This window comes from Phragmites australis, chromosome 13 (assembly GCF_958298935.1).
Source record: "Phragmites australis chromosome 13, lpPhrAust1.1, whole genome shotgun sequence".
In the NCBI taxonomy this organism is placed as follows: Eukaryota; Viridiplantae; Streptophyta; class Magnoliopsida; order Poales; family Poaceae; genus Phragmites; species Phragmites australis.
The window spans coordinates 30,481,761-30,494,916 of NC_084933.1; the positions used below are offsets into that span (position 1 = coordinate 30,481,761).

At 41.6% G+C, this 13,156-nt stretch overlaps 1 protein-coding gene and 1 pseudogene across 1 annotated transcript; both read right to left on the reverse strand.

The window, feature by feature from the left end:
* Positions 1-836: 836 nt before the first annotated feature.
* LOC133887911 (pterocarpan synthase 1-like) lies at positions 837-1,399 on the reverse strand (annotated as a pseudogene).
* A 609-nt stretch (positions 1,400-2,008) lies between these two features.
* On the reverse strand, positions 2,009-12,567 carry LOC133888221 (kinesin-like protein KIN-14I). The gene is made up of 23 exons (XM_062328379.1): positions 11,969-12,567; positions 11,450-11,522; positions 10,605-10,736; positions 10,200-10,429; positions 9,778-10,105; positions 8,752-8,851; positions 8,415-8,596; positions 8,193-8,308; positions 7,979-8,081; positions 7,696-7,848; positions 7,469-7,615; positions 7,180-7,380; positions 6,294-6,458; positions 6,080-6,226; positions 5,849-5,989; positions 5,546-5,740; positions 5,337-5,463; positions 5,055-5,257; positions 4,761-4,943; positions 4,420-4,515; positions 3,881-4,078; positions 2,826-3,097; positions 2,009-2,580 (listed from the first exon to the last, which is right to left on the reverse strand). Exons 1-23 carry the CDS (start codon positions 12,145-12,147, stop codon positions 2,388-2,390), a joined length of 3,864 nt encoding a protein of 1,287 aa, XP_062184363.1. The 5' UTR covers positions 12,148-12,567; the 3' UTR covers positions 2,009-2,387.
* Between the last annotated feature and the right edge of the window lie 589 nt (positions 12,568-13,156).

Below are 13,156 nucleotides of genomic sequence, written 5' to 3' on the forward strand. Positions count from 1 at the left end.
TCTTCCCTCAGTTCAGTTTCATACTCCTTCGACCCCCATGCCCGGCGGCGCTCTCCGTGACTCCGCCCCACCGCACCCACCGAGCGCGCTGGCGCTGGCGTGGGCGCGCTCCCGATCCGCGCGCCACGGCCGACTAGCCCTACGCACGCACGAATCCTCCGCAGCGCGCGCGTGAGGCGTGGGCGGTCGCAGTGGAGATTTCAGCATCCGGGGGTGCTCGCGTACGGCGTGCTGCTCGAACGGAAGCCCGCGCGCGTATTCAGTTCGCCTCGCACCGCCGTGGTGCTGGCGTGGGCGCGCTCCCGCTCCGCACGCGACGGCCGGCTCGCCTGACTCGCGAACAGATTCCTCGTAGCCCGCGTGCGGCGCGTGACTTCTCTCCCTAGCGAATTGGCGATTCCACCATCCGGGTCCTCGCGTACGACCCTGACGGAGAGTAGAGGATCCCCTCGACGAATGCGACTAGAAGCCCGCGAGCGTGTTCAGTTCACCGGGATCCTGATCCTGGAGGGCGGAGGCAACCCAGCAGGAGTAAGGAGCGGAGCACGCAGGATCCGTTCGGTGACGACTGACGAGCTCTTCGACCGGCTGCGGCGCCGGGCGGAAGGCCGTGCGGAGGAGCTCATGGAGGAGATGCGGTACCTCTACGTCGCGTGCTCAATTACCCGAACGAATCTCGTGACGAGCTCACATACCCCAGTTGAAATGCTGGTATGTTATTATTCGAACAAGTCTCAAATTCTGTACACAGAAATCTGAAAGTCGCGCTCATTTTCTGTTCGGATCGAACACACAAGTGCGTAACAATATCGATCATGATACGGACGACTGGATGATCAGTGGTCCAGGGTGAAGTACATGGAGAAGACGACGACGATGGAGGGTGAAGTATGTAATGCTGGTCATGTACCCGCGCGCGAACCGGAGCTTGCCTGTGCCGCCGACGATGCTGCGCTCCGAGGGACTCGCGCGCCCTGATGTGGCCCTGCGTCGCCAGCGCGCTGCCGCTCTACTCCCCGTAGTCGGAGAAGACGAAGTCAATGGCCCAGAACCCGCCGGACTCGTCCAGCGACGCGTGCACCGCGAAGCCCTGCGCCCTGGCGATCAGCCGCGACGCCGGGTCCGGCCCCTCCCGCGGCGCGTCGTCGAACACGTTCACGTCCCCAAACGTCGACGCGTTCCTGCACCATGCGCACTTTAGTACGTGCCTAGCTAAGCGTTGTTAGTGCCATCATTACATACTTGTGCATGCTGGCGACGTTGGCGACGATGGCGTGCCGGCGTCGACCTCGTGGAAGTAGCAGTGGAGGTGGGTCAGCTCCTGATCTACGGCGGACGCGGCGGCGCAGCAGATCAGTAACAGCATGAGAACAAGGGAAGGGCACCGAGCAGCGGGCATGGCCCTTGAGCCTTTCAGTTTCAACACTTCTTCCCGTGTGATACCGGTATATGAAGGAGAAAGGGGAGAGGAGAAGAGATGAGATCGAGACGAGGACCAAACGAGGTAGGAGAGCAGTCATCATATCATTTCGCGTGCTATGGTGTATGAATAAATTGATGATTTACCACTGAAAACATTGACACTTCGATTATAAACCACCCATATCACTAAAATGTGGGAACATCTGACACTCTAATTATCTACCAACCCATTAACTGCAAGCTTTGGTGCAATTGAGGACAATATCCTCTTCTATTGTTGTAGGGTTGCTGCGAGACCAAAGGTCTTGTTTAAAACACAATGGTGCTTGTATAAGCAACTCTATCTCTTATGAAATTCTAGGTCAATTTCATGTTGTACTAATACTACTGTAGAGGAGAAGCTCTTAGGCTCTGATAAATGTTTCGTGGCAATGGCGATCTGCCCATGGCACAGATGCTTGCTCATGCAAAGGCATCAGGATTCAGAAAGGGTAGCATCTGGGGGCTTTCTCCAACGGTATAACCAAGGCCCAGGACTGGAAACAATCTACCTCCATCTCATCATCAGACATCCAGGGCTGCTGAGTCTAGTAGAATAAGCAACAGTTTGAGAGAACGGTCATATGATGCTACAAAGCACTTACTACACTGCTACGACGTGTGATCAGGAGCAGACAAGCCGTTAAGGTGAATCAACTACAAAAAGGTTTAATCCTAACTACTTTTCCCTTCCTATGAATGTGTGCTACAGTCCTCTTTGTACAAACGGGCATCGCTGCCATAATATAATATGTAACTATACAATTGTGTACAATACTGTCTGATGATATTGGAACGTTCTGTTAGAGAGCGACCGCAAAACTCGTCACCGTCGCAAATGCATATCAGCATCAGTCACCTCTCCAGGTAATGGCAAACAGGAGCATTCAGCACAGCAGACAGACACCAGTGACGGTAACTCGTTCTCAGCTGGTCAGGCGGTTGTCTGATTTCTCCTTTGAGATCCTCTCTTCCTGTATCTCCTCCAGTTCGTCATCATCACTCCGCTTGCCTGCTTGCTCCTTCCAATAGGCAATCAGCTTCTTCAACCTCATGATTTCTTTCGGGGCAACATGCTTGCTCGTGTCATTGACGATACAACGAACCCGTGAAGCATACCTAAAAGAATTTTTAAAAGAAACATGTAAAGAGCTGCACAAGGGCACTGCACTATACACAGGAACGACCTATACTGGAACAAACTTTAGACTAGCTATCCTATCCATTTGATAGAACGGCCTGAAATTATCCTACTCAGAAAAACAAATATATCAAAACAGCATCAACAGCAACAGAAAAGTAAAAGGCGGCGAAACATAGACTAAATGAACTTAATAGAGCAAGTGAGCAATGGAAGTACATACATGAGTGAGTTATAAGTCTCCTCCAAGTTAGACTCTGCTGGTGAAACATTCACAAACATTAAGGTCTTCGCATTGCCACCGAGAGAATCACTCATAAGCATTGTTAACTTATGGTTCCGGTAAGGTATATGTTGTCCATCAGACGATAAAGCACCAATAACATCAGCCAACGCAGAAAGAGATTTATTGATGCTTTGTGCTTCTTTCAGTTGCTTTCCTGCTGAACCAGATTTTTTCACCCTCTCAGAACCAGCAAGGTCCACAAAACTTAGCTGCTCAAACAGAAGAACATTGTCAATGCTTCCCTTTGATACGAAAAAAAGCTCCGAAATTTGTTACAACTTACAACAGCTCAAGGCCTGTATAGAATGCTGGAATTTCACAGGAAACTGTTTAGTTCCTGCAAGAATATGGGAAATCCCAACATTCGTAACAGGGGCATAGGCTAGAACTTACTGTAATCTTTCTTCTGTACATAGAAGATATTCTCCGCAGCTTGTCTATTTTAGCTAATCATATCAAGCAAGAGAAACAAGAACAAGAACTTTACAAAAGAATACTTTCTTGCACTATACTACATTTTCAAAAGATAAAAAGGAAATTCATCTTTCTTGCACTATACTACATTTTCAAAAAATAAAAAAGAAATTCATCAGCTATTATTATTCAACCACGCACAAAACAAACTGAACATCTACAAAATGATGCAAACCACAAATAATATGAATAACTAGACTACCAGGGCCTAGCAACTACAGAAGGTACGCAATTTTGGTGGGATAATCTTATAGAGCAGTTGAAATATGATTAGTTCTTAAGTTTGCTTTGAATGTAATGTTTACCAACAACCTCCATCAAGCAAAAGGTGCATTATTTTCTACAGCAGGGAAGGTTCAATGATGTGCAGGAACCAGGAAGTGCCAGAGGCCCAGGGCCACAATTAGGGAGACAATCAGAGCACTCAATCTTTAATTATTATTAAAGATCCAGCACAAAAAAATTGTCCCTAGACTCAACCAAATTGGAATTAAGTTTCCAGCTTCATCCTGCCGTACCTTGCCTCGCGCGTATGATTGAGTCTGGAGATTAGTACTCTCAATAACGATTGAAAGAATTAAATGAGACCTTGAGCTCTCATCATTCATATTTGTTCCAGCGGTGTGCCTTCTCTCAGAACCTCTCGAAATTATAGCCCTCAGCTCTTCAATACTTGAAATGCTCACAACTGTCGCATTTTCAACAGTAACAACACCCTAAAAAGAGAAATATGAAATTAGCTCTATAAATAGCTAGGGTTGATGAGCACATGGAGAAATGCTTGGACATGTCAACAAACGAAAGTGCCTCTAAAATTCCCAGAGGAAAACTGCACGAATTAAGGTGATGGTTAGTCCCTTACCATTATTACTGTCAGATTATAGCTATTTTGAAATTTAAGCAGAATTATTACAGAGAGGTACAGAAATAGACTTTGTCAGGTAAGTACTAAAGTAAGTTATTTGTTATGCAAAAATGAGGAAAAATAACTGCTACCATGACCTAGTGTACTGTAAGAAAAATGAATTGGATGTATATAAGAAAGGGGATCTTATACCTTAGAATCTTTTTTTATCTCTAATTTTTGCTGCTTTGCATTTTTGGGCAACAATAGGTCCACAAGATTATCTTGATAAAGCTCCACCATATATGCCTGCAACATTGTATGAAATGCAATTAACAAAGGATACTATAAAAGGCATATATAGGATTTAAATAGCATGTTAAACAATGTGAAACAGTGTCATTAAAATAACTTTTTCTTCCCAAACTATGTAAAAAACAAGAACAAAGTATTGGTCAACATTTACAAATCAATATGCAAAGATTAGCCCAAAAAATGAATAAACCATATGACAAGTATTCAAGATACATACGACAAACATATATAACTCTTACCTTCAAAGAAAATGAATATTTGTTACCATCATTTTTTATCACCCTAAAAAGCTCAAATGTAGCCCTTGGAGTAAGACCAAGATTGTTATCTGAACCATAAATTGTGAAAGTCTTTCCAGAGCCAGTTTGGCCATAAGCAAATATGCAAACATTATATCCATCAACAGCCGATTGTACCAGATACTGTGTCACATAAGTTCAATAAAAGATATGAAACCCAAAGTGAACAATCTTAGGAATAGCATTTATATTTTGATAATATCAACACGAAACATAAATTTAAAAATATTTTACCTTAGTGTCCTCAAAGACTTCTTCTTGAGTAGTGCCCGCATCAAAAACACGATCATATATATGTTGCTTCGACTTGTCATCTTTCCATGGATGTGCAATTGTAAATTCATCAGGACTGCAAACAATATTTTTCTCCTCTAAAGAAAGCTCCTTGTCACTTAGAGGGCGTAGGCGACAAAAAACTCTTATTTTTCCTTTCATATCTGTCAAAAATTGTAACTAAATTCATGATCAATTCATCACAATACCATCTCTAAGTACAAACATTTAATCCTGGTTTACCTTCAATTGTGTTATAGTAACGCTTTCGCAAAACCTGTTCTTGCTTATAAAGATTTTCAAGTTCAACCAATTGTGCCCCTTGTCTTTTAAGAATCTCAGCAGTTTGTTGGTTCTTTCTGTCGACATCCTGAAATGGTGCAAAATGGAATCGTATTTAGTTTTCTGAAATACCTAAAAAAAACCAAATGCAGCTATTGTACATCTCATACCGCTTTGAACTCTCTTAACTCATCAAGTTCTTTCAGACTAGTTTGTAAGGTATCCACCTCAGCAATTCTTACAGCAAGATTTGATTTAGCAACATTTAAGGATCGTGTTGTAACTTCCAATTTCTGCTCCAATACAGCAATCTGAGATTTTAGTTTACGGCATTCATCCCCATAAACTTTTTCCATTGTACTTTTCTGCATAATTATAGTAGCCATATTTCAGAGATATGAAATGAATAAACTTTTCACTGTGAAATCAGAACAGGAAAAGGATAAGTCAGATAATTAAACAGGGGAAATAACCTCTTCACTTTTCATTCTTTCAAGCCTTTGAACTTTCTGGTCAAGCAGATTCTTTTCCGACATTAGCCTCTTCGAGACTTCTTTCAAAGCATCAAGCTCTTGTTGGCGTGATTTTAACTCCTCCTTAAGCTTGGTGACCATCTTTTCAGATACAAGAGTCAAATGCATCAAAAGGTCAGAAAATCTTTGCAGAAAGTGTGGCTAAAGAAGTTATAAATAAGTCATAGATACCTCAATGTCACTGTTGATGCTGCCTACAGTTGTCAAAGCATCTCTCTCACGGCGATTACCAGATGCTTCTATTTTATTATTGCTTTCTGAATGGCCCTGACCACTTGTTAATATGGTCTCCAGTCTACTTTTTTCTATCAGAGCAGCCTAATAAAATTGAAAGTTAGATTTTCCCTCAAAATGATTTAACTAAACCAACAATTTGTCACCATACCTGCAAAGCAGATTCTTTCTCAGCACATAGAGATTTTAGCTTATCCATCTCACTTTTTACTTCCGAAAAACTTTGTCGTTCAGATTGCAAGGTATCCCTTAGCCCCTCCAATTCTTCTTGCATCTCTGTTTCTTGTTTTGTCTTCAATTGCAAGTCCTCCCGCAACTAAACATAAAATAAGGACTACTAATTTGTCAGCAAATTATAATAATTGTTTTTTACATGCATTTGAACGGCTGCTTATATAACATTTTCTTGAATATTGGTAAGATAAAAGATTGATCTACAAGGCATCACCTAAGACCTAACTAATACTAGAATTTTCAATCTTAATGCAAGAAGTTAAGCCATTGCACCCTTAGAATGGCTGCAGTGTAAACTGAAATTCTACAGACACCTAAAAGTTTTTATTATGCTAAAACAAGATGTTCATGATATTAAGCCATCTTCTTCACCAAATATTTATCAATTATTACATGAGCCAAATATGGTCTTGTAGATATTTTGAATTACTAGTCTGATCCATTAATAATTAACAAGAACGTGAAATAAAAAACAAGCATTTATGCATCCTTTATTATGCAAGATGTCTTTCAACTGCTACTTTTCCTTGATTCTGAGCAGAGACACTAAGTAGTTTATAGTTTCTAATCATTACAAACAAGGTTGTTTACAAAGGCCAGGAGGGACATTAATCATATAACATATGGCAACAAACCAATCCAATTGCAAATAAATGTTATCGAAATTTAAAGTTACACTAGCAAAGAAAGTTTTGATAGATCAAAATAACATTTACCCAATGGCAGTAACGAGACATTTCTCACATTCTGAACTGTAAATACCTTGAGTTGCCATTGTTATTATGGTGGCAAAAACTACTTACCCAATCTGCTTTCTTCTGGGATTCCTCAACTGCTTTTGTCAGTTCTTGGACACGTTTCTCATACATTTCGACATTTTGTGGCTTATTTGTTTGGGTAACATCATTTTGAGAAATTGCACTAGTAGCAGAGCGTGCTTTTGAATATCTGCGGAGCATGACATCATTTATATGCGTTTGAAGTGCTACACATATTTCCTCACCCTAAAAAAAATATGGTTACTTTGACAGCTATATATGATATGACAGGATTGCAGAACATATACATGTATGCCTTGAAGCTTTAAAGTACCTGCTTAGTTTCAAACTGAAATATATGAAGAACACCAGCAACTCGCATCTTAAAGAAAACAGCGGTATTGCTGCTCCCAAATTGCATGATGTCTCTCAGCTCTGCGGAATGTAGATATTCCTTGGGAACCGGACGGAAAAAGTGAACCTGCATTCATGCAGAGATACAGGGTCAGCTCAACTTAGAAGAAAGAATATACAATTTTCATCACATGGTTATGATCAGACCCCTCGTTTGTTGATTCCCAAAATGATTCTTCCGGGTAGAAGTCCTATTGGATCATCAATCTTCCGAACGCTGAAGAAAACTGAATTCCCATAAGGAAGAGTCCTTAAGATTCTGAGAAACTGTTGCCGTGCATCATCTTTTGACAGGTGTTCCTGGATGAAACAACGAAGTACTCAGGTAATCTGTAATCAAGAGTTTTCAAGGCCTTTACACCAGAGTGAATACAAATTGTAAATTTATTGATAGCCCAATAAACATAAAGTTGCATGGCTAGATAAATACCATTAACTGATAGCGTGAAATGATGTCAAGCTCCCAGTCTCGCTTTGCTCTAGTAATTGCAACTTGTCTAGGTAGAAACCTCTCTAGAAGTGATATCCATTCACTAGCAAGATCAAGAAAATGGAAAGAGGGAGGCAAATTATTCTTGTTACCACGGGAAATACTAAGTTGAACTGTTACATGAGAGATCAGGTAGGACCTTATAAATACTTACACACAAGACTCGGGATTGTCAATGAATCCAATCTCGACCAATATTTGCAGAGCAGAGAGTTGTGCAGCATCGTCCCTGCCTACCGGATAGTTTCCTAAAATATAATCATGTTGCAACTGCAGAATAATGATATTAGTGCTATATGCTGGTTTCAATATTACTTTCATAGCCTACGAACTGGTAGCACTTCAATCAGCTATAACACCACTATCAAAACAGTACCTGGACATATGATAGCTGAACAAACATTGGATCAGTCACAGCCTCATCCGACTCACGAAAGAGGCGTTTTTTTAATACAAGTTTGCAGTGCAAAATTTCTCCTTTATTGCGATCCTTAGCTGACTTGAATTCAGATAGCAAGTCACCAATATATTTGTTATCGTCTAATCCAATGTATTCCTCTGCATACAAAGATAAAGAAACACATGTTTTATGTGAAAAGCTTCCTCTAAACCCTAGAGCCTACATTTCCTTCCTCTCCATGATATCCGAACCATGCACTAAGTTGTAAGACAGAAGAAAAAAATTCATATGGCTTCGTAGTGAAAAGATATACCGTTGCCAACTTCTGAAGACTTTGATCCATTAACAACCTTTCGACACTCGAATAGGCTGAAACTAGAATATACTGAAAGTTTGATAATGCCAGCAAGTTCCTGTCATTAAAGCATATTTTGTTTCCTTAGAATTTACAATTTCAAATGCTCTTCTAACTTCTAAAAATAATCAAGAAATTACACTAACAAGTTTAGTACCAGAACTGTAAAAAAAATAGTACAGCCATATAACTGATAGGAATATAATGACACCACACTAAGTTGTTGTAATGTGGTTGAATATCTGCTGTTTGGCCAACCAAAAACTAGACCCAAAGAACTGAAGTAAACTATTGTTTCAGTCAACAATAAAAAATTATTAGTTTTAGAATTCATAATATCAACCAAATAAGGAAGTAACCACAATAGGTCATCCATGTGGCATCAAGCACCAAACAAGGAAGCCAGGAAGATGCCTGCAGAATGATAGTTGTGACTACCTTGAGTGTAGAAAACAGTCATAAGCTGATTACTAATACCCTACCAATATATAGCCTGATAATAAATGGTGGTCAGGAGAGTAAAGAAGTTTCTAAAACCCTGACCTTTAGCAACTTTAGACTGCTTTCTCTCATAGTATCAACTAGCTGTATGAAAGTGAATCCAGGTAGAGATACTGTGCCGGTGATTCTATTTGTGTATTTTTACATTCTGATATCCCTTTACCCTATGGTTGCACAATTTGTGCTAATCTCATCCTTATTTATAGCACATATTTGGACACAAGTCACGGAATTAGTCGTGAAATACAAAACTGTCTAATATCAAGCACATAATGAAGTTAACTGGTTAATATTTTGTCTAATAGAATCACTGAACTACAACAACAATGAATCCATGATAGCTTTATTCACAATTCACAACTGAATTTGTATCCAACCAAAGTAATCCTCACGATCACACTAGTTGTTTTCTTCTAAAAGACTTTTCACAGTATTTGTCATATATCAATTATAAAACCAATAACTGAGGAAAAATGCAAATACCTCAACAGCATCAGCAACAGTTGTTGTCATATCATAGGTAATTTCCTCGAAAGTTTCATCCAAGAAAAATACAATTGTTGTAAGCTTCCGGCTGGTTAAAAGAGCTTCTATCTCCTCTCGTGCAGGAATTGTAACCCTAGGGCCTGCCTTAACTGAACGTTTTAATGCATTAAGTGTGTTCAATGCTAGAACTCGAACATCAGAATCAGCTGTGGCTCCGTGAGCAATATAGTGAACATACTCAGACAAGTATGCCCCAATATCTTTGCTTGGTGGCATGGACGATGCACACAAATACATAAGTTCCCAAGCTCTTATTGACCAACCCCTGTAAGTACAAAATGAAAATGAAAAACTATGAATCCTATAATAATTCTGATATCCACTAGTGCTTGTAGTTCATGAGAAGCCCAATTACTCACCTATCAGGATTGTTGCGTGTTTGTTTCGAAATCTGTGCAAAGAGTTCATCTCGAAGTTCAGAACGCTTCAATGTATGCTTATAAAGCTTCGCAACAAGTTCTATCCTTTCATCCAAACTTATTATTGCAGGTGAGTCAATGCCCATGTACTTTAGTATGACATGGAACAACTTAATTGAGCGGCTTACAAGGTCACTACTTATTTTTAATAACGAAGTTGGAATAGGATCCTGAACAGAGATACAAAGAAGCATTGTATTAGTATGACATAATGATATGAGAGGCATTTGATGATGAAAACTTTATGCTTTTGCATAGGATTTCAAAAGAAGAAAAGAAGACAGATAAGTCGCACCAAGTGCAACAGAGTAACCTCACAGATGGAATGAGATTTGACAACATCACCTTTTGGAAGCACAGCATATCTTCCAAAGTGAACTTCTCACGAGCTTGGGGCCCAACAGATTTTTTAGAAAAAAATCCGCGTTTTCCAGCCGAATGAATCTGTTTTTGCATTGACTTGAGAAATCCCTCCACCTGCCGTATTCAAGCACTATCATCAGCATGGGAATCATAGCAATTATTACTAACTGACATTTAATAAGCTATCAAACCTATAATAACTGATCATTTTGATGTGTCAGAATGATCAATAATGATAAAACATACAGATACGACCCAGTAAACTGCAACAATTTTCAAGGAGTCATTTCTACACTCTAGTGCATTTCCTTGTTTGTAATGCTAGTGATAAAGATAATGCTGGTATTGCCATTTGAATAGAGAGAATAGGACTAACTGTTCCTCTTATTGTTTGACGATTTAAAAGAGGACACAAAATTTAAGCATGAATGTTGCACTAATTGTCCTTACTCTTGATTCCCTTTTGGTTTCTTTTTTTATGGAATTCCCCTCTTGATTTCTAGAGAGCGAAATTTCAAACTATTATACAGAAAAAATGCATTATAATATCCGGTTTCCATTTATTTCTCTCTATTTGAATGGCGATGATTATGATGGATCATTTCCTAATTCTCATTTCTGTTTCCTCCAAACTGACAATTTGTGAAATTCGTTTGTGTAATTCATCAGCAAAAATAATGCAACTGCCTCAATGCTTAAGTTAGAACTCAATACAATGCTAGAGGCACCACATGGTTAGTTGGTCACCAAGAATATGCTCTCCCTTTTTCAAATGGCCATGAGATATATCACATCATTAGGGATGTAGGAATCAAGCAGGCACGTACCTGGAATCTATCAATCAGTGGAATTGCTCCAGCAAGCTCCGGAGGTATGGACATTGACAAAGTTGACGGTGTACTGCAAAACAGTAACCTCGACAATTAAATATGGATCACATTCTATCTCACCGAGCAAACAGTGCCCTCATGCTCAAGTGTGACACAGAACAAAGCAAGGTGCCGCTGTCTAGTGTCTTCATTTCAAAACTGGTAGCTAACGCATTTAACAAGTAGGGTGGTAGGCCATGGATTACGAGCACAGCGCACATATCCAATTATAGAGACATTAATGCGAGATAACAATTAAATAAATGTCAGCTTCAAGTGTCATCCCAACTTTTCCTCTACTTTCCGATAGGCAGGGAAAGTTTTTGGTAATCAAACACAATACAAAATTCAAAACCTCAGACACAAACCAAAATAACTAACTAAATCATACACAGGCAGCAGCACAAGATCAACTCGCTAAACGCTGCACCGGAACTGAAACAGCAACACGAGAAGTCGAAGTAAGCTGGTACTCACGGCGGCGCGAAGCTGTAGCCGTCGCTATCGTACCCGTCGGCGGCGCCGTTGACGTTGGAGGACGCCGAGCTGTGCAGCGGCGTGGCGGCGGACACCGCAGCAGCACCGCCGTTGGTGATGCTGCCGGAGCCCCCGTTCGGCTCCTGGTGCTGCGTGGGCCCCAGCCCGCCGGCCGCCATCTCCCTCTCTCCCTCCTCCTGAGGAACTAGTACCCTTCAAGCCTCCCCAAGTCTCAACTCCTCGTTCACCAGGTCACCAAGCTCCAATCGCCATCACCGCAAACCTCCAATCTATCCAGCGATGTGGAGAAACGCAGCCTCAGACCGAGCGAGACGAAGTAAAACAAGCAGACACGTCCGCTCCAACCCGGCGACCCCAAACTCCGCGCGACGGGCCGCCTAGGATTAGCTGGACAAATGGAGCGAATCCCGGCAATGCGAGCAGTATAAGTGAGCAGACAAGAGCGCGGTCGGCGGGCGCCGCGGGGGGAGGACCGGGTCGGCCCCTCGTCCGGCCGCGGCCGGCAGGACGAGAACGAGATCCAGAGCGAGGGGGAGGACGAGGTGTGGACTGGAGAGAGAGAGGGGGGGAGGGCGGAGGAGAGGGGCTCACGACTCACGAGGGGGGAGGGCGGGTTAAAGAAATCACGCGCCGAGGTGCGTGGCTTGTCGATGTTTTGCCGCAGCGAGGAAATTTACTCCACCCCGTCCTCTCATCATTTTTGGGAGGGCGTGCTTGGGAAGAGGGGGATTAAAGTTTGAATTTAATTACGGAATAAGAAATGGAATGAGAGTGGGTGGGGTGGTCTGTTCAGTGGGGCCCGCTCGGCAGGACGGTGCTGTTGCCCGTTGCGTTGCGGGTAGGCAGGAAAATAATCCGTGTCACGTTGCGTTGCCTTGCGTTGCTGCTCCCCGGTGGTTGACCTGTCTCATGTACTGTATTTGGGGTCTAGATATAACGTGAAAAGTAATAAAAATTATTACAAAATTTATGATAAAAATAAAAATATATATATATATATGATAAAATAAAAAAGAAAATAAATTGCTACATGTCATATTATAAATTAGATTTGTACTATAAATACATGAGTCCGTGAGCTGCCGCTCTCCGACTGCCATGACCGAACGGGGTTGAACTGAAAAGCGAGCGCTGACCACACGGATGATACCCTGATCTTCAAGCTAC